The following is a 21,187-nucleotide window of genomic DNA, read 5'->3' on the forward strand; positions in this document are numbered from 1 at the left end:
GATCCGCGTCGAGCCGGGGGCGGCTCCGCGGTGGTGGTGCCGAGCGGCGGGGCAGCGCGCGCAAAAGGGAGGATCGCGAGACAGCGGAGGAGGAGGAGGCCGGCATGTCCGGGCAGCAGCAGCAACAACAGCAGCAGCAACTCCCGCCGCCGCCCCCTCCTCCGCCCGCTATCGCCGCCACCACCACAACAGCCGCCGCCGCCTCAGCTGCCCTCGCTCTGCTGCCTCCTCCCACCCCGGCAAGGGGGAGGGAAAAAACTTTCGCTTTTGTGCGTCCCTCCCGGCGTGACGCTGCGCGCTGACGTCACGGGGCGGGGCTTTAATGGTGGTGTGCCGCGAGATTTTTTTCCGGCTAACAGGTGTGCCGTTGCCCAAAAACGTTTGGGAAACACTGGTTTAGCTTTGTGTCCCCCTCTCCCCTGCTGACTTCTCTTCCTAAGGAAGTGGTGGAAGCTGACAGCCAGCTCCTGCCTCCCCCCCTTTAAGTAAGAAGGCAGGCAGGTGGAGACAGACTGAGGGCAAACTGAGATTGGTGGGCAATGCCCCATTTGTCCTAATAGAGCAGCCTCCACTGAATTAGGAAGCTGAGTGCCCCTCTTCACCTCACCTGCTCTAATTCACTCCTGTTGAAGCTAGTTTCAGGGGCTCACTCCTCAGATTTTACTGCAAGCTCTGAGCTCAAAGAAAACCATTGCACAGTGGAGACCTGCTGAGAGTCCAAGCAGAGACTCCAAGCACAGAATGAGAGAGAGAGAGAGAGAGAGAGAGAGAGAGAGAGAGAGAGAGAGAGTCACCAAAGGAGCAGAGATGTAGTTTCATTCATGCACACACACAATGTACCGTATTTTCTGTGTATAAGACACCCCCATGTATAAGACTCCAAATTAAGAAAACACCCCTCAGCACTAACCATGTATAAGACGAGCCCCAATTTGAAACCTAATTTTTTGGTTAAAAATAATAATCTTATACACGGAAAAATACGGTAAATGCCTGGCAGAGGACTGGGGTGGCTGGCTTGGTGATATGGGAGCATTCACAGCAACTCTCTCCATCTCCTTAGGAAAACTATGGCAACCAAATGCAAGCCTCCTCTTGGAGCCATCTGCAGGGACACACACGCACACGAAGCGCAACACGCCCTTTGCACAAGCAAGGTCTGCAGCCCTCCCTTCCACCTGCTTCCAAGAGTAGAGCATGCACAGAGTGCTTAAGAGTGAAAAGAAAGAGGTGTGGTGGGGGCATCTCCCATCCTTTCAGAAGCCGCATGTCACAAATCTAGGAGCCCTTGGCTCACAGCCCTACGGGAATAGAAGCATGCTGAAATGTTATCCATGTTAATGGGTCAGACGCTTAATAATTCTCGAAGCACTGCGTGGCCTTAAAGCTTAGCTGTGCCATGGCAGAATGTTCCCATTTTACAGATGAGGGACTAAGTGACTTGTCCAAAGACTCAATAGCTGGTTCCCCGCCTCCCTATTTTCTACCCATTGTGTCACTCCAGTTTTCACACCCAAAAATGAAGTCCTGACTGCAATTGCTGTCCTTAAAAGCCAACTCACCTCCTAATAAGTGGGAGGGACGATAGCCCATCCCTCGGTTAAAAGGCTCTCCAGATCTTTCTCTGCCTGAGAGGCTTTATCTCAATGCCTGGAAGAGCTCTCTCTGTCTGCTTAATTTCTGCATATCATGCTCTCAAAGAACCAAGCCAGTTGTTTTGCTTGTTTCAAAGCAGCAATCCTAACGGGCGTGAGGTTTGTTGTATTGTGTTGCCTTCTTTTTGATGGCTGGATTGCTGTGCTTCTAACAGTTGAACCACAGACACAAAGTTAATGCGTGGCCCCACACCCAGCTAACATAAGGATGCAATGAGGAGAAAGCTTCACCTGTTGAATTACTTGCCTGTCAAAGAGGGGTTAAACAGCCCTGCCATGAACAAAGGTGAGAAGCCAAAGCAGACGTTGAAATTTAGCACTCCTTTCTTCCAAGAATGTATTTCCCTTGCTAATTACAGGTTGGGCGGGGGAGCGGGGGGGGGTGATTGGTACTCAACAGCTACTCTGGCAACATGTTTCCAATTAATCCTGGTGAGCCCAAATCGAAATTAATCCCTTTTAATCACTGTCACTGAGCTGAGCTAACAGCAGTTGTTAGAACATGATACTCTTAATCTCTGGGTCGTGGGTTCGAGCCCCACGTTGGGCAAAAGATCCCTGCATTGCAGGGGGTCAGACTAGATGACCCCTGGGTCCCTTCCAGCTCTACCATTCTATGATTCTATGATCCAGTGTGATATTGGCCTTCCCCATACAGAGCATGCATGTGTATGGGTAGGAGAGGGAGAAGTTGGCAAAGCAGGAGATTTAGTGTTTCTTAACAGGGGCCAATCCTGCCTGGACACCCTGAAACGCCCCCTCCACCCTCAGCCAGTCTAGCATAGTGGTTAGGGGGCCAGAGGGCCCTGGGGAGGCCTGGGTTTAAATCTCTGCGTTTGGCCATGGATTTAGCTGGGTGGCCTTTGCGCAGTCTCCATCCTAAACCTACCTGTTGAGGTAGCTCCCAGCATAAATTAAGGAGGAAGCCACAATGGACAACACTTGGAACTCTTTGGAGAAAGAGTGGAAGACTAATGACTGCCTGCCCCCACTCCCCGCAATTCACTCAGTGATGAGATGCTCTCTTAACGTGCTCAGAAGCACTCTTAGCATTACTTCCTATGCTACAAAGCCAAGGCCTATTACTGAGAGGAGGGCTTAGCCTGCCCTGACGCGTGTCGAGCTGGACGACGCCTCCGTTCACCTCCGCGAGCTGTGTTAAAGTTCCGCCCCGCCCTGGAGACAACAGACCGCAGCTTGCCTCGCCGTGAATTGTGGATGGTACTATAGCAACTCCCATCGGCTCAGACGCCAGACTGAGGACGTTATTGCCAAATGAGCCTCTTTCGCCTCCTGCCTTCCCGGAGGATAGCCGAGCCACCCGGGATCCCAGGCTCCCTGTCGAAGTCTATCTCCCCAAGGAGAGGGCAGTTGGATGAGTCCCGCTTTCCCCCAAGCAGTGGCTGTTTCCTTTAAACGCCCCCTCCCTCTCTCCAGCCAAGCAATCCACACATCTCCTGCACGTTTGGGGGTCGGGAGACCCACATCTTCCCCTCGACACGCACCCTCCCTCTCCCATCCCCGTCAGGGGTTGCTGGCTTCCTGTGCGCTCAAGCCTTATAGATGGAGTTCACTTATTTAGATGGGTTTAAAAGGGGTGGGGTGTCATATTTGCAGCCATGCGAGTGTGTGTGTTGGTGGGGGTCAACTGGCCATGCCCCATTGAGCTGCCGTGGGAAGGTGGCGGAGGATGCCATGATTCTTTTAAGTTCGTACTCAGCACTCAATTCTTCAAAATCACAATTGCGCTTTCTGTTGACCATTTCTCCACCCGCTCACCCTTTTCGATGCCAAGCGGGTCTTGCCTGGGCATTAACGCCCCCCTGGGCCTCAGTCTCCACCTGGCATCGCTTGGGTAAGAAAAACAAGCGAGCGTCCTCCTCTGCTTCCACCTCCCACCTGGTTCCATCCGCTGTGCAAAGCTCACCGGTCACGTCTCCCTGTTCGTCCTGGACACAGGTAAGCCACCTGCCTTTGTCCCCCAAGCTCTGGGGAAAGCGGCCCCCTTCCGGGGGAAGGGGTTCCCCCCTCTGTTCTCAAGAGCCCATCCTGCCCATCCCATCCTCTCTCCTTGATGGCTAGAGAGAGAAAGATATATCCTGTCAGGCAAAAGGAAGAAAGAGAAATTCAGCACAACTCATAATCTCTTGGGTGCGGAGCCTCCCTCTCTCGCACAGCACTTCTGGCTAGAAAACCGAAGTCCCAAAGGGACGCATCTTACCCTTTTCTCTTCCCGCTTTCTCGGCAGAAGAAGTGAGGTTTGCTGGGCAGATCAAAGGCAAAGATCGGACGGAGGCAAATCAAAACAGTTCTTCTTTTGAAAAGGAGCAGCGCGAGCGAGGAAGAGCGCAGGCTGGTAGCGTTTCGTGCTTGTGTGTTTGGGGAGAGCGAGAGCGCAAAGGAGCTGTCCGCTTTCCGTGGTGCTGAAACGTTGCTGGCTGCGGGGTGGGGCCGGGAAGGAAGAGGTGGGGTTAACTAGAAAAGTGAAGAAAGGAGGGGTCGAGGTGTGTGTGTGTGTGTGTGTGTGTGTGTGTGTGTGTGTGTGTGTGTGTGTGTGTGTGGCGGGGGGCGGGGCGGAGAAGAGATCTTCGAAATGGCGAATTGAAAACAAAGCCAGATCAGTTCTTAGAAGCGTTCAGGTGTTTGTGGGTCTAACGCCGGAGGGAATCTTTTGAAAGTGATGATAGGAAGATGGCGGGGGCGGGGGCGGAACTAGCATTAGCAGGTGGAGACCCACCCTACTGTTTAGGTCTTTGTGAGAAAAGGACCGAGCCGGAGTGAGCTGTCAGTCTGCCATGGGGGGGGGGGGGGAGAGCAAACCCAGAGATTTATAGATATAGCCATATTATACCCGCAAACTTCAACCAGTTTCAAACAAGAGAAAATATGGCCTCCTCCTTCCACTTTGCGCCGCCCTTCAACAAATGCAACAGGGATCTGCTTAAAAATCCACTGGATACTCTCCTAAACACACAGATAAAAGGGATCCTTGCGAGGAACATGCAAGCGATTTAAGTTGCAGGAGGTGCAGATACGGCCACTATACGGTCCGTATGCGAGAGGTGTGTTTGTGTGCATCTCGGCATGTGGGGAGGGCCCTAGTTCGATGCGAGAGCATCTGCCTTGCATGCAGAAGGTCTCGGGTTCAAGGTAGGGCTGGGAAAAACTCCCTGCCTGAAACCCGGCAGAGCCGCTGCAAGTCACTGTGACGGATACTCCCGCTGGATGAACCAGTGGATCTCAGTATAAGGCAGTTTTCCTATATGTGCATGAGACAGAGAGCTATAAGATCGCCTATAAGCCACCCTTTCCCCACCATGCCATAGCAACCACCAGGTAGGTTAAACAGGCTAGTTGGGGGAGGGGGTCGGTCTATGCCCACCCCCTTCACCAAATGGTGCAGAGATTTTGAGCTGCTAAGCACTGCACGGCGAAAGTCACCTCATCCTGGAAGATTCAGCAACACCCAGAGGGTGATTGCCTCCGGAAATTGTTTATATTGTAGGCTGGAATCTAATCTGTTGAGCCAGGGGAGGGTTAGGATTCTGTTTGGGACGCATCAGATACACAGGTGAATTAATGTCCGGTGAAATAATGTCCGGAGAATTGTGAATTAATGTCAGTTAACGAGGATGTGTATGTGTGTGTAGAAAGAGAAATATTGAGGTGCGTGTGTGTTGTAGAATGATGGGCTTATGGTGGGGGTCAGTGTTGCGGGTGCGCGGAGCTCTCGGCAAAGTGAAGAGGTTTGTCATTCACATCTGCGAGGGAGAAAGGAGCATATTTCTTAATGTGACTATAGCACAGGGTATACAGAAAAGGACCTTCCGAGAGCTGGTTGGTAAAGGCAGGAGGAGACGGAGAGGAAGGACGGCGTTGCTCTTGGCGACAGAAGGAGGGGCGCGCCGCTTGTATGAAGGAGAGGAAGATGGAAGAGGCGTGTGCATGGTTTGGAGGGTGGACACAGTGTGGGAGGTTGTGTGAGATTGTGCGTGTGAGAGAGGAGAGACATGAGTGCCCTCCTGTGGAGAGAGCGAGTTCTGCTACTTACTGTGCCACCAGCGCGACGCGCGCGCGTCCCTGGTGGCCAAGAGTCCCCTGCTGGGAAGCAGCCACCAGACTCTGTGCGCTCTGGGGGAATCCAAAGCGAGGACGCCTCCAAGCTTCTAGGCTGCCAGGTAATCACTCTCTGTCTGGATCCCCGCACCGAAAACCCACCTGCACATTCCCCCTGTCCCTCGTGCAAGGCATCCTCGGATCCTTCACGCTTGAAGCAAGGTTTTCCTTTCGGGAGGTCTTGCCACACCATTTACCTCTGCGAAAGCTTCAGGGCAAACGTCCTGGATCATTTCCAATCAGTGAACACCCCATAGCTTCATTCTAAAAACATGCAACTTTTCATACCACAAATGTGTTGCAGTTCATTTTATATCCCACTTTTGTTTGTGTGCGTGTGTGTGTGTGCGCGCGCGTATGTGTGTGTATATATATATATATATATATATATAGAGAGAGAGAGAGAGAGAGAGAGAGAGAGAGAGAGAGAGAGAGCGCGCCCCTTGATGGCCATGATGCCATCATGGTAAAATTGGTAAACATTGCAGAAGAAATGTTTCCCCAATGCTAACAAAGCAGAATAGTGTGTGGATGGTCCAGTGTCAATCCACCACTAAGGTGCGTTATTGTGTCAAAGACACTTTGGTATATAAACAGTATACATTAAAAAAACAAAAGTATAATGTTGCAGAGTACAACCACAAAAACCACACCACCACACCAGTGTAGAGGGGCCTAGTGTCTCATTCTCCTCCTAAAGAATTCAGGATTCATGCTTCCAGCACCCCCCTATCCTATCTAAGAATCCTGACTTCCAGCACCTTCTGGGGCCTAATTGCATCTATGAGTTCTAACCCTCACCACCACTCTAAGTTCTCACCCTCAGCATCCCAAGTCATCAGGGTCCCTAGACCTCACCCTCCATCCCAAAGGAACTCAGCATCCTTGGCCGGGCACCACCGCACTTCATCCAGCAACCATCCTAGAGAGAGCCCCTTGGACACCTGGCTGGCCTCCTCCCCATATCCCTTTAGCCGTGCTACAGCCCAGAGTCAGATGTGGTCATTTGCAAAGAGCCATGACCTGATGTGTAAAAAATAAAATAAAATAAATAGTGAGGAAAGATCTGACAGCACCATGGCAACATTTGGGAGCTGACACTTAGGTTGCCTCAGCAACCAAATAATTCTCTGTCCTTTCCATGAAAGGGGAGGGGGATGATTCAACCAATTTATCTTTCGGTAAGAGAGATGTTTTTAAAATGCCCACAGTCTAACTGGGTGAAGAGGGGCTTTAGGAGATTCCCCAGGTACCTCAGTCCCCGCAGCGGGGGGGGGGGGCAGAGAGCAGGGAGAGGAGTGTTTGGGGAGAGAAATTAAGACCAGCTTTCTGTATACATCAAGCACCTGGGCTTGCTGGCAGCATGGGAAATTATGTTTTCACTGCTTCTCGCACAACCCACTGAAAGTAAGTAATTCATGCCCCATCCGTCATTGACTCACATGCTGCCTAATGTGTTTGTTTAAACTCTGTAACTTGTTGTGTCTTAATATATGCGGGAAGGGTAACAGTGCTAGTCTGCTGCAGCACAAAACAGCTATCTATGTGCACACAAACACGCACACATAAACACACACAAATGTACCAGCATGTTTTCTATTTTAGAGCTGTGTCATCTAATGGGTTAGATTAATAAAAATATTATAATAGACTAAAACAGATTCGCTGGTTAATTGGATTGCATGTGATTTTTCAAAAAAATAAAATCAATGAAGAAGAAGAAGAGTTTGGATTTGATATCCCGCTTTATCACTACCCGAAGGAGTCTCAAAGTGGCTAACAATCTCCTTTCCCTTCCTTCCCCACAACAAACACTCTGTGAGATGAATGGGGCTGAGAGACTTCAAAGAAGTGTGACTGGCCCAAGGTCACCCAGCAGCTGCATGTGGAGAAGCGGAGACGCGAACCCGGTTCACCAGATTACGAGTCCACCGCTCTTAACCACTACACCTCACTGGCATAAGAGGAATAGTAGGTGGAAGTCATTGTTTCAGAACAGGAGTGGGAACCCTTAGCCCACCTGACCTGAAAGGGGATCCAGATTTGTCCCTGGGGCTATTTCCCCCCAACTGCAGTTGCTTGCCCACCATCTTGTGGCAGTTCAAGGTTCCTTTCTGTGCCGGCTGGGAGGCTGCTTGCTTTGGACGCAGCTGTTTGTTGCCTACAGGGAACAGGCACATGCAGTCGAAGCAGCAGGACTTAACCCCAGCTCTCTCTCATTGCTTGACAGTTGATGATCGAGGTGGGAGATTAAATCCGTCTCAGTTTGGCTGTGTGCGCCTGTTCCCTGCAGGCAACAAAGAGTTGCAGTCGAAGCAAGCAGCTCCAATCAATGAATCAATCAATAATAAAAAGACATCGACTGAGCAAAAGATATCTACGACTTCTCCTTCACCTAGCCCTGCCTGTAAAATGTAGCCTCCTTTCCCTTATTTCCCCACATGGGAAGGGGGAAAAAGAAGTGCTTTGCCAGCCCTATGCTCAGCATTTCCCATAGCACCAACCATAGGGCTGGCAATGCCCCTTGTGCTGGCAATGCCCCTATCTAGCTGGCTATTGGGTGCCTGGGAACCCTGTGCAATGAATTTTGACAGGTGGGCATCATGGCCCGCCTATCCATCACGCAGCGTCATGTCGGTTGCACCTGTCTGCCTAAGCTGGCCCAAGGGATGGGGCCTGAGAATGATCTGCCCCCCAGGACCAAAAAGGTTCTCCATCCGTTTTAGGATAAGAGCTGCCCTTTCTCTCTCACATTCACAAAGGTAGTCTTTCTCTATGGGGAGCAGCCCAGCAGAACTGGGCTTCTAGCTTGGTGGTACCCACCCTTTGGAAGTCCCTCCCATGATGCACCAGGCAGGCACGCTGCCCCTATTGCCCTTTTGGCACCCGTTGAAGGCCTTCCTTTCCCAACAAGCCTTTTACAGCCCTTCCCTTGTAATGATGGAGAGATAGAGACCACAGACCATGTCCTTTTATGATTCCCCATCGCCAAAGAATTGATGCTTTTGAATTATGGTGCTGGAGGAGACTCTTGAGAGTCCCATGGACTGCAAGAAGATCAGACCTATCCATTCTGAAGGAAATCAGCCCTGAGCGCTCACTGGAAGGACAGGTCCTGAAGCTGAGGCTCCAATACTTTGGCCACCTCTTGAGAAGAGAAGACTCTATGTAAAAGACCATGATGTTGGGAAAGATGGAGGGCACAAGGAGAAGGGGACGACAGAGGATGAGATGGTTGGACAGTGTTCTCAAAGCTACCAGCATGAGTTTGACCAAACTGCGGGAGGCAGTGGAAGTCAGGAGTGCCTGGCGTGCTCTGGTCCATGGGGTCACAAAGAGCCGGACACGACTAAACGACTAAACAACAACAAAAATTACCAAGATGCTCGTACAAGACCATTGCCCCATTTCTTAGAAGAATGCCCAGAAGTTCTAGTTTGGAGCTGTCCAGTTTACTTCTAGAAGACGGAAAACCAAAGATTACAGCATGAGTTGCGAAATTTTACACGACAACGTACGAAATACATCAGTCATTCTTGCCTACATTCTTGACTTTCTATCTCTTTTTCAAGTTATTAAATCTTCAGTTTTGTTTACCTACCATTTTATTTCTCTCTATTTTATCCACATTAGTATTGGTTGTATTAAATAGAGTATGCTCATTTTTAACTGTATAATAAATTATACTCCATCCATCCATCCTTTTTGTTTTTACATATGGAATTGTTTTTCATTGCAGATTGTTTTTGCTGTGAAATTGTTTTGAGATCTTTTATGGGAAGTGATTCATAAGTGGATTCAGATAAACCATCTAAAAAACCCAAAATAAATCAGAATTATGCTCCCCCCTTGGTATTGGCTTACTCATACGCAAATCAATGTAGATTTAATCAACTGATTAGCTGACCCAAATGCACGCAGTGATCCAGCTGTGGCTGCAACCCTACACCTCCAGTGAAGTCTACAATCAGTGGGGTGTCCATTTGTAAAATTTCTTCGGTTTGGCGACAGCCCTAATTTGTATAAACAATGACTTGTAAGTCCAGCAAGAGAGAGAGGCTGTTGACATTTGTGATGGGAGGGAAACTGACAGGGTTTCAAGGCATGAACCTGAGAAGACGAGGCATCTGGAATACCAGAAGCCATGAGGAGGTTTTATCTACTGAGGATTTTCATACTGAATTTGCACCAAGACCCTTTGTATGACCTGTCCTTGAAAATCATGTGGGCAAGCTGTTGCCATCCTCATCTTGGCTCTGGTTGTTGTGGGGATTTCTGCACAGGGCTTGTGTGAATCTGCACTCCTACGGCAAATGAGAACCGCCTCTCTGGGATGATACAAGAAATCTTTTGAAAACAGGGAAAGAATTTCATCCTCTCCAATTCCTTCTGCTTTTGTTCATTACTTTTCTGCTTTTGTTTCATTACTTTGTGAATGGCATTCCCACCCGCCTACTTCACAACAACCCTGGGAGGTACGTAGGTTCAGCTTGGACAAAACAGTGGGCATGAGATGGCGCAGGCCCAGTGAGCTTCATGGCTGAAGCAAAGGCTCCTGAGCCAAAGATTCTTCCTGTAAACACTACAGTGGATTTCATCACCATACCGTCAATATGCAACAAACATGCGGGCCACTTAATCTGCTTGAGGTTTAGTCAATTTTATCTTTTATTTATTTATTGCATTCATTTTTCGCTTTTCCTCCAAGGAGCTCAAGGTGGAGTACATGGTTTCCTTCCTCCCCATTTCATCCTCCCAACAACCATGTGAGGCAGGTTAGGCTGAGAGGCAGCCCAAGGCCACCCAGTGAGTGGAGATTTGAAGCCTGGTTTCCCAGGTCATAGTAACCCCTCCACCACACTGGCTCTCAAGTCCAGTGCTGTGGACTTATAGACAAAGTTGAATTCATTTCTTCTTGGGGTGAATAATAGAATTTGAAGGGACCCTAGGGATCATCTAGTCCACCCCTCCACAACGCGGGAATATGCAGCTGGCCCTTACAGGGATTGAACCTGCAACCTTGGCATTATCAGCGCCATGCTCTAACCAACTGAGCTAAGTGGGTTTGCCTTCTTATAGATAGGACAAGCGGTTGCCAATCATCGCCCATCGTTTGCTCTCTACGCTACTGGAGGCTTCCCTGCTTTTGATTAAGCTTATTATAAGTTTCTTCATGATAGATCCTGCTAATTTCATTTGCTAGATGCATCTTCTTTCGCTCTCCCCCACCCACTTTAACCCCTGGTCAATCCAGAGGTGACATTAAGCACACCTTGGAATCCTCCTCTACTTCTCCTTACCTTGGGAAGCCTGTGATAGGTTGTTAGAGCGGTGCAGTGGGGAAATGGGGGGCTTGTCTCAGTCTCCCATTATGTTCCCCCACCAAAATTCACCCCCCTCTCACACTTGAAGCTACCATTTGCCTCCAGAGCTGCTACAGAAGAGCTACCACAGTCGTATCCTCAGATATATGCGTGCTGATCGGTTATTTCATTTTATTTGTAAAATTCTGTACCTGCCTTTCACCCATAAAGCCAAAGGACAGGTCGCTGCAAGAGCAAATCTGTCCATTTAGGCTCCTCTCAGCTTCTCAGTCCTAAGCTCCACCTTTCCATTTCGTATGTTCCCGACAGATACAACGCGTGCAATTTAACTTCCAACCCACAAAGAGAGAAGGGGGCAGGGACACACACACACACACACACACACACACACACACACACACACCTCATCACTTCCTTAGCTGGCTGGCACAATCATGTCAAAACCGGGCTGGGGAAGGGATTCCAAGTGAATTTGCATCTCCTCTAGGAACCAGCGTCTCCCTCCCTAGGGAAGCACATCCCAAAGTCTGCTGTGGTCTTCAGGCCCTTGGGCACATGGGCCTCCTTGGCGCTTGCCGGGAAAAGAAGACCAAAGAAGACCGGCTGTCACACCCGGGAGACCTCGTAGCCTTGCAGGGCCCAGGTGTTTTCATACACTGCCGTGTGCTCTGTCTTCTCACTGTCGCTCTGTGGAGGAGGCTGGAGGGCGTCCAGGAGACATTGGTGAAGAAAGACGAACTGGGACTGCGGAGAAAAATGGTGTTAAGGCTGTGTGGGATTAGAGCACTGCCAGGAGGACAGAATTTCAACTTGCTTTGTCACATATATAGCTCAGGAAGATTCAGCTCTCTGCCAGGGCAGCTTTGAGCACTTCTTATGTCAAAAAGAGCCCTGCTGGATGAGGCCCATGGCCCATCTAGTCCCACATCCTGACATCACAGGGGTCAACCAGAGGCCCCCAGTCAATAGGTCGTGCTCCTCTTTACAGATGTGATGGATGGCCCAGATGTTTGCCTGCCTCCTCTTAAGTCATTTAACAGAGAACTGAAGTCTCCAAAGAGAGCCAGAGGGAAGCTGTTTAGTAACTAAAGGGAAAAGGTTAAGTCCAGTCAAAGGTGACTCTGGGGTTGCGCCGCTCATCTCGCTTTTCAGGCTGGGGGAGCCGGCGTTTGTCCACAGACAGCTTTTCAGGTCATGTGGCCAACATGACTAAACCACTTCTGGCACAACGGGACACCGTGATGGAAACCAGAGTGCATGGAAACGCCGTTTACCTTCCCACCGCAGTGGTACCTATTTATTTACTTGCACTGGTGTGCTTTTGAACTGCTTGTTCAAGAGAGATCTGCTTCACGTAACGACATATTCCGAGCCTCTCACCTCAGTCTGAATCATGAGTGGACGGTTCATCCTCAGCTTCCGAACGAATGAGAAGACTCCAAGCTCCCCTGTGACCTGGGCTTGGCGCAGCAGGGAGTCCAGGGAGATGAACGTCCCCGTCCGGCCAACACCTGCGCTGGAGAGGGAAGGAGAGGACAGTGTCAACCGAAACCAAGGCCACATTCACGCTACACATTTATAGCTCTATGATGCCACTTCAAAGAGTCACGGCTGCCCCCAAAGAATTCTGGGAGCTGTAGTTCGTTAAGGGTGCTGGGAGTTGTTAGGAGACTCCCTATTCCCCTCCCAGAGCCACAATTCCCAGAATTCCCTGGGAAGAGGCGTTATGGATAGTTAAGCCACTTTGGGTTGAAGTGTCTCTGCCGTTTGTGGTCCCTCTGCAGCCTCAGTCCACAGAACCTGTGGCTTACATTTCTCCCTGGCTCTCCCCTGCCCCGATCCTCCCTTCCCCTCCTCTGGGGTTTACCTGCAGTGTACCAGAGCTGGCCCAGCGCCTCTGTGCTCCTCTATGTGGGCCCTCACGAGGTCTCGGAAGTGAAGTATGGTGCTTGTGATTTTGGGCACTCCATGGTCTGGCCACGACGTGTAGTGGTAATGCCTGGCCAGGTGGACCTCGGATAGGTTCACCTGTTGGGACACACACACAATTCAAGCGCTTTCTTCAGAACCACCCCTGGGTTTCACCTCCGTTTCTTTCCAATTGGCACCTCAACATCCTGAAAGCCGTGGAAGCTCTCAGGTCCTTGTCACGCCATGTGGTGATGGGGGGGGGGGAAGAGTTTTCGTTTGTTTTTATTTCCAAACTTCTATGATTCTGTATACCGAGGGTGTTTGTAGTTTATTTTGAAGTGGCTCTGTTCCGCTCCCAAACCCAACCACTTGAGCATAGTGTCTGAGATAACAAAGTGGGACCTGCAACAAAATGTTGCAGCATACCTTCCTCGCCCGCTGTCAGGGCTGGGCCAGGAGGTGGAAATCAGGTTCTGTGGGACGAGCCAGTGGTTGAGATAGAAGAGTAAACTACAACCGGAGGATGAACTTCAGGAAGCAGGATCTAGGATCAAGCTGGGATCAGGGCCAAAAACAACCCAATATACAGGAGGCACAGCAGAATTCAGGAAGATCTTGTGGCTCAAGATCAGGAAGCCTCTCTCATATCCTGCCCAGAAACACCATATAACCCATCTAGGTGGGCAGAGTCAGCCTGGGGTCCCTGAGGGCACAGAACCTGCCACCTGCACCACACAAGGTAACAGTTGTCCACACATCCCAGTGGCTCGTGACACTTCCTAATAGCAGTGCTCTCACTCAGGGTTCCAGCAAGTCAGTCATGGGTTCCTTGCAAGGGGCTCAAGCGCCCCTTCTTCTCCCACTTGCCCTCAATTTCCGGCTTTTTTCTGTATTTTTATCTTGTAAACCACTCTGAGATCTTTGGATGTAGGTTGGTATATTATTATTATTATTATTATTATTATTATTATTATTATTATTATTATTATTATTACTATTACTGTTTTTCAACTAGAAATTGTTTGGGTTTTATAAGGCTGCCCACCCCCCAGTGTTTTAAAGGGTATTTTTGGCTTATGCACGCCTTGGGATTACTTCCACTGGCGGAGGAACAGGAGTGCGGGGGGAGCACACTGCGGCACAATCCCAGTGGGGTGCTATTGTGGCTGCCCCCTCCAGCCCTGGGTGCCACGCCCCCGCAGGCGGTGCCCTACGCCCCTGTGGGTGTTGCGCCACGCCCCCAGGACACGCACCACACCCCTGCAAGAGGTGTGCTATGCCCCCAGGACATGCGCCATGCCCCCAAGGACGCACACCAGCCACGCCCCTGCCTACTCTCTGCCCCCCCCCCGTCGGAGCTTGGAGCTCCGCCACTGATTACTTCCCTCTTGTCTCTCAGTGACTCCCTTTTATTTTGTTGAGTTCACAATTAGAAGGATGATTCCATTATTATCATTTCTAAAGGGATATCTTTAATTAAAATTATGACAACCAGTACCATTATTATCATCACGATTATCGTCACCATTATTATTTATCATCATCATCATCGTTATTATTAAACAATAACAATTTGATTCACTTCCCAATCGTCACCCTAAGGTCCCAGGATGTGCCCCAGCAATTTAAAATACAACACTAAAGAACAGAAAACTAAGAAAACAAGAGCAGAGTGGATCTCAAAAATCTACCACTCAGGTGTCAAAAGCTGGAGAAAAGAGACTGCGGAATTGGCAACAGCCTCAGTTGCAATGATAAAGCATCTGGATAAATATCGCTTCACAGGGCAGTTATTCTGGCAGAAACCATTTGGATGGAACGCCGGGGGGGCGGTCCTGATCCCCGCTCCGTCACCTGCTTGATAGTGAAATCCCGGATGGTCCAATCAGGGAGGATTGTCTCTGTGACGACGGACACTGTGATGTTGTCGTAGGTGCACGGTGTGTAGTCCAGAGGCCAGTAGCGTTCACATTTCACCTGACCAGAAGAAGGTTGGGGAAGAGACAAGGGGAGAGCCAAGAACATTAGTGGAAGGACTGGCCTTGTGGAAGAGCGGAGCAACTGTCAAACTTTGGTCAGGTTTTGGTTGGGCTGTTGCAGATCAAGGGCTCTGAAGACCAGGTCTACATCTACACCCTCCTCACAGAATCTGGGGAGTCGCAAGCTCTTTGGAACGAGCTGCACACTTTTGCTCCCTGCCTGATACTATCTGCTGCCTTTTACAAACATAGAAAAATGTCCAGACAAATTTCCACCACTTCTAGAGAAGAGAAAAGAAGAAAGATTTGCTTATTTGTGTAAGTTGCCCTCAAACGACAACCTACCATCGAATTGGCTGCTTAGCATCATGGCCTCATCCTGAAGGGGTGGGATCACGCCTGCAACTAATTCATAAAGGAGAAAGGAAACAGGGGAAAGGATGGCACTGAAGAGGATTAAGGAAGAAGAAGTGATCAATCTCACAGGTATTGGGGAGGGGGATTTCTATCCCACTGAAAAAACTAGTTTTGAACAACCCCCCCCCAAAAAAAGTAGGTAATATTTTGTACAGCCCTAGATGGCTTGCCCCTTTTGAATGGGCAAGTAAAGGTAAACGGTAAAGGACCCCTAGATGGTTAAGTCTAGTCAAAGGTGACTATGGGGTGTGCACTCATCTTGCTTTCAGGCCAAGGGAGCCACTGTTTGTCCACAGACAGCTTTCTGGATCATGTGGCCAGCATGACTAAACCGCTTCTGGCGCAACGGGACACCATGACAGAAACCAGAGTGCACGGAAACGCTGTCTACCTTCCCGCCACAGCAGTACCTATTTCTCTACTTGCACTGGTGTCCTTTCAAACTGCTAGGTTGGCAGGAGCTGGGACAGAGCAATGGAAGCTTACCCCATTGTGGGGATTCGAACCACCAACCTTCCGATCGGCAAGCCCAAGAGGCTCAGTGCTTTACACCACAGCACCACCCGCATCCCCCAATGGGCACCCCCCAAGAGGCAGAACATTGTTCAAGCAGTTTCCTGACTCCCAGCTAAACAACACAGTTCTCACCCGTCCGTTCTCGGCACAGTTAGTGAGCATGACCACGGTCACGATCTGCTGCTCCCATATCATGCGCCAGAAGTCGTACAGTGTCCCAGGCAGTGGTCCTTGGGCTGCTATGAACTCCTTTTCCCTCTTGAAGCCCTGGAGCGAGTAATGAGGAAGGAGAGAGAGGGAGCGCTTTGCGTTAGTACAGAATCAATGGGAAATCCAATGAAGTCACAACGAAGAGTGGCAAAACTTGTTTAGACTGAGAGCCGCTTTATGTGGTGGAAAGCTGAAGGAGGCCACATTTCAACAGTGGCTGTGGTTCACACACACACATTCACATGCCACTAATATTCACCAGTTATCACATACGCTGGGATACCACCCCTTCCAGCTCCTGCTCAGTCTGCCCTCAGCTGTCCTAATAGAAGTGTTGCCCAGATTTATGTCATTTGTATGCCTTGCCTTTCCATATATTTATTCAAGGTGGCTGCTAACCAAAAATAAAGCAGTATCTGTACATATAATAACAATTCAAGAATGTTGTCACGCTGCACTTTGCTTTGCCACAGACAAGAGAAACTGGGTTCCCAGAGCTGTTGGGCCTCACAGCAATGTCAGAGGGTGAAGAGGAGAGAACCAGAACCAGAACCAGAACTAGAGACAGGCAGGTAGACAGCCCTGACAAGTGAGCAGGCAGCTAAGGCAGGACGCAGAGGTTTGGTGAGCTTTAGGAGAGGAGGGGGTGCTGTTTTTGGTGAAAGTGGGTGCTGCGTGGCTTTGGCAAAGGGTGGTTGGGGTTGGGTGGGGGTAGATGGGACTGGCTGGCAAAGAAAACAAGTGTGCAGCCCCTACTATAATAGCAATAACGTGTCATTAAAAAATGAAACCAGCTCTTAAAATGACAGAGAAAGCAGTAAGAGCCAAAACAAGGATGGCGACCCACAAAAGCTAGCTGAAACAAAAAAGTTTCCATTGCTTGTCTAAAAGCAAGCTATGAAAAGAGAGAATAAGTGTACTCAAAAGTTACTCTGTAGTGAGATGTGCAAAGTCAAAGCAGACTCTCTCTAACCATGAGATTGTTGCTCATTAATGGGAGGTTAATGAACCCTGGGAGAAAACTAGAGACTAGTTGGCATTATATATTGGGGGCTGAGAATATACCGTGCTAAAGTAGAATCCCAAATCTATGCCAAGCTTAACCTAAGTTATAAAGTTTTTGTCAAGGGTGAATCACAAAGGGTCCCAAACCACATCTCACACAAAAATGCAGCCGGGGGGGGGGGGGCGGACAAGACTCACAGGCATGTAGCTTGCATTGATGTAATCTGAGTTGGGGTCTCCAGATTTGACGGTGAGCTGAACTCGCGAGTGGTCATCTGCAGAGAAGGAACCAAAGGGGTTAAAAGTAAAAGCAGAGAGGGTGAGTTGAAAAATGGATAAAACTGAAAGTAAAGCAGCACCAAATATGGATTTACATAACTGAAAAGTGGCAGGAATAAAGTTGAGCAGCAGAGGCAGTGCGGTGTGGTGGTCAGAGCGTCAGACTAGGGTTCAAATCCCCACTCAGTCAAAAAGCTCCCTTTCTCTGGGCCTACCCTACCTCACAGGGTTGTTGTGAAGAAAAAAATGGGGGGAAAGTTATGTATGCCAAATAATTTTTATATCAAATGGGGGTCAGAAAGTGGCAGACGCAGGAATAATAATAATAATGATAATAATAATAATAATAATAATAATAATAATAATAATAATAATAATAATAAAAAAAAAAAAAATAATTTATATCCCGCCCTCCCCAGGGCTCAGAGCGGCTAACAACAATAAAAGTAACACAATTTACATAAAATCACAAAACAATTAATTAAAATCCAGACCTCGAGGGTCAATGCACATTCCTCCCTATGCCAGAAAAAAAATATCTTTAGTAGTGGGGAATGAGGCTAGAAGTTTTCCAAAGAAGTTCATTGATCTGAGCCAAAGTCTGCCTTAGCCGAGAATTCTGGGTCAGACCCCTCCCGCCTCCTCCTGCTTGAATCTCTGGTCTTTTGAGGTTATATCTGAAACCACCACTCCATAGTGAGATGCTCAAAATTAAAGCAGACTCCTTTTGTTAAGCGCAAGCGACAAAGGAAAAAACAAGGCAGGGGGAACGAAACTGACATGGCAGAACGTTGCTGTAGCGATTCTTGGCTTGATTTTCAGGCCGCTCTGCCACACTCTGGGGTTGTCGTGTCCCCACGTCCTGCAGCTGCTGTTATGTGAAAAGAGAAATGGTGAAACAAGAGGCGCAGAGAGCTACGAAACAAGGCGACTCCTTCAGCAAAGCACAAACCCAGCGGTTCTTCTCTGTTTCTCAAAATGTTAAGCAGTATATAAAAATTCTGACAAAAAAGAAAAAAAGAATACAGCCCAAGTATTTAAAATAGTGGATATGAAAAGTATTTACCATATTTTTCGCTCTATAGGACGCACTTTTCCCCCTCCAAAAATGAAGGGGAAATGTGTGTGCGTCCTATGGAGCGAATGCAGGCTTTCGCTGAAGCCTGGAGAGCGAGAGGGGTCGGTGCGCACCCACCCCCCTTGCTCTCCAGGCTTCAGGAAGCTATCTGCAAGCCTTGGGAGAGCGGTGGGAGTGCCCGCCGGGCTCCGAAGGCTTGCAGATAGCAGCCTGCAGCCTGAAGCCCGGGGAGCGTGGCGCTGCGCACACAGCTTTGGGCAGCTATCCGCAAGCCTTCGGAGCCCGGAGTTTCCGCCGGGCTTCCAAGGCTTGCAGATAGCAGGCAGCAGCCCGAAGCTGTTCTAGCTTCGGGATGGCTGCGCAAAGCCTCCGCAGGTCAGCGGGGTGCCTTCACCCCGCTGCCCTGCGGAGGCTACAAAGGATGTCCCCGAAGCCTCAAGCCTTTAGAGTGCAGCTGCGCTCCAAAGGCTTCAGGGATCTTTGAGGCTGGCGGTGGGGGAAAGCAGCGCTTCCCCTCACTGCCAGCCCCACAAACTCGGGGGGCAGCGGCAAGGCTGCAAACAGCCTTTGCGCTGTTCTCCGACCTGCTCTTGAACGCACCTTGAACGCACGTTTTTTTAGAGGGGCAGAACAAGAAAAAAATAATTTTTTTTCTGTTCTCCCCCTCCTGTGGTCCGGTGCGTCCTATGGTCCTGTGCGTCCTATAGAGCGAAAAATACGATAAATAGTGGATATGTAAAGTATTTAAAACAGAATGACGGCCGAAATATTTAAAAGAGTAACTGAATAGGATCTGGAATCTCTTATATCTGGCAACAGCTCTCATTTAATTAGTAAAAGAAACAAGAGGGAAAGGACACACAAGAGTAATGTTTGTTATGAAAGCTGCGATTTATATTCCGTTTTTAAAGATCTTCTTGAAGCAAATCAACAAATAGATTCAATAACAATAATAGAAATACAAAAAAGAGCACTGTCTGAAAGACGCTTAATGCTACTTTGGTAGGTACTTTAAACTGGGCTTTATTCTTAATTTCTGGAATACCCTTTTCAGTCTAAAACAAGGATGGCAGAGTATTTTCGCTGCAATTTAATTTTAAATAGACGTATCATAGGAATGTAAATGGCTTATACTCAATCAGACCACTGGTCCACCTAGCTCAGTAATGTATACACTGGCTGGCAGCAGCTCTTCAGGGCTTGGGACAAGGGCCTTTCTTTCCCAGCCCTGCCTGGCGACGCCGGGGATCAAACCCAGGACCTTGCGCATGCAAAGCGGGCGCTCTGCCCACCGAGCTACAGATGCCACAGCAACCTTGTACCTGGTATTCCTCTGCAAAACCAAAGCCACTGTTGGAGAAGCGCTCGTGGCAGTAAGCTGGGAAAGCCAACACAGGCACAGAGTCCAGGGCTCTGCAGGGGAGCAAAAGATGGAACAGTTCTCTCTTTAAATCTCAAAGTTTAAGCAGGCAATACGTAAATAACTGAGCAATTGTGTCGCAGATAACTCTGTTCTGCCCCTGCCAATAAAGCCTGCCCCCCCTAAAATAAATCCTGGCTACGTCCATGTACCCCATACCCCTTCATCCTCACCCAGGCAGTCCCATATCTGCTTTCTGTTTCTCCAAGACATTCTTCGTCCTGCAAAGGAGACAGAAAACTAAGCAACGTCTGTCAGTGGCAGGGTTGCCATCTGTCCTCTTTTCCCAGGACACGTCCTCTTTTTCAGGGGTAAAATTTCTGTCCGGGTGGATTTTTGTAAAATTTGCCAAAATGTCTTTCTGGATGAGACATAGACATAACTGGTGGCTGAAGATTTGCTTACCTCTTCTCTTCTCCGCCCCCCCCCCCCCGTGCCAGATTTAGGTTCTGTATAAGCTAAACAAGCTGTAGCTTAGGGCCCCACTCTATTGGGGGCCCCCAAAAAATGTAAAGGAAAAAAAAACCTGGATGTACATTTCCAAAATAGAAGATAAACAACAACAACAAAAAACCTACATACAGCAACAGTGTTTTGTGTTGTGTAGGCTCCTGTGATGTACATATTTTGTTATATGCAAAAGGCTTTAGATATCTGTTAGGTCCATAAATTACCATATAGCATATATTCAACACACAAAACAGCGACACATTGTTGTTGACAAAGGACAGCTGGACATATAAAGGGCCCCATTACCTTCAGGAGCTTAGGGCATCATCAAACCTAAATCTGGCCCGGCCCCCTCAGTAATATGTCACAGCTTCTATAACCTACATTTAGTATTTAAAATGAGAGTTGTCATAGCGTCTTCGTTTTTGTTCTTCAAAACATGGCGACCCTAGTGGTCTCCCCCCTTCCAAAACTAATAATCTCTAATCAGAACGCCGAACAGGGCACTATAAAACTGGAGCCTGCAGTACCCGAAACTCCCACTGGGGGAGCCACGGCACTAGACCAAAGGCCCTTTGTGCCAGTCCATAAGCAGAGCTGTGTGATTTGGAAATTACTGCGTCGCCCAAGGGCCTGTGAGAAATCCACACAGAGAGAAATTGGTCTCCTCTCTCATGACACTAGAACTAGAACATTGTCTCAGGAATTGGGAAATCACCATCTCAAAGGAATGGCCAGACTACCAGGAAAGGCAATCAGATAAGGCATTATCAGATAACCTGGTACAGAAAAAACAACATTCAAATTTCTGTTGTAGACCACCTTTT

At 48.9% G+C, this 21,187-nt stretch overlaps 1 protein-coding gene across 3 annotated transcripts in view; it reads right to left on the reverse strand.

Annotated features, from left to right (window-relative positions):
• Nucleotides 1-10,590: 10,590 nt before the first annotated feature.
• The window catches only part of PTPRH (protein tyrosine phosphatase receptor type H), a 31,934-nt gene continuing 21,337 nt past the window's right edge, over nt 10,591-21,187 (reverse strand). The window contains exons 11-19 of one of the 3 annotated variants that reach the window (XM_081168299.1): nt 20,084-20,131; nt 19,813-19,903; nt 18,193-18,283; nt 17,332-17,408; nt 16,051-16,185; nt 14,861-14,983; nt 12,963-13,123; nt 12,476-12,611; nt 10,591-11,839 (exon numbers count right to left, since the gene is read on the reverse strand). In XM_081168299.1, coding sequence (XP_081024425.1) covers nt 11,702-11,839; nt 12,476-12,611; nt 12,963-13,123; nt 14,861-14,983; nt 16,051-16,185; nt 17,332-17,408; nt 18,193-18,283; nt 19,813-19,903; nt 20,084-20,131 — 1,000 coding nt within the window. In that variant the 3' untranslated portion in view covers nt 10,591-11,701. The remainder of the gene's footprint in view (nt 11,840-12,475; nt 12,612-12,962; nt 13,124-14,860; nt 14,984-16,050; nt 16,186-17,331; nt 17,409-18,192; nt 18,284-19,812; nt 19,904-20,083; nt 20,132-21,187) is intronic. The other 2 variants (XM_081168301.1, XM_081168300.1) reach the window with 2 other exon arrangements.

Source organism: Podarcis bocagei (assembly GCF_964188305.1).
Source record: "Podarcis bocagei genome assembly, chromosome: 13".
In the NCBI taxonomy this organism is placed as follows: domain Eukaryota; kingdom Metazoa; phylum Chordata; class Lepidosauria; order Squamata; family Lacertidae; genus Podarcis; species Podarcis bocagei.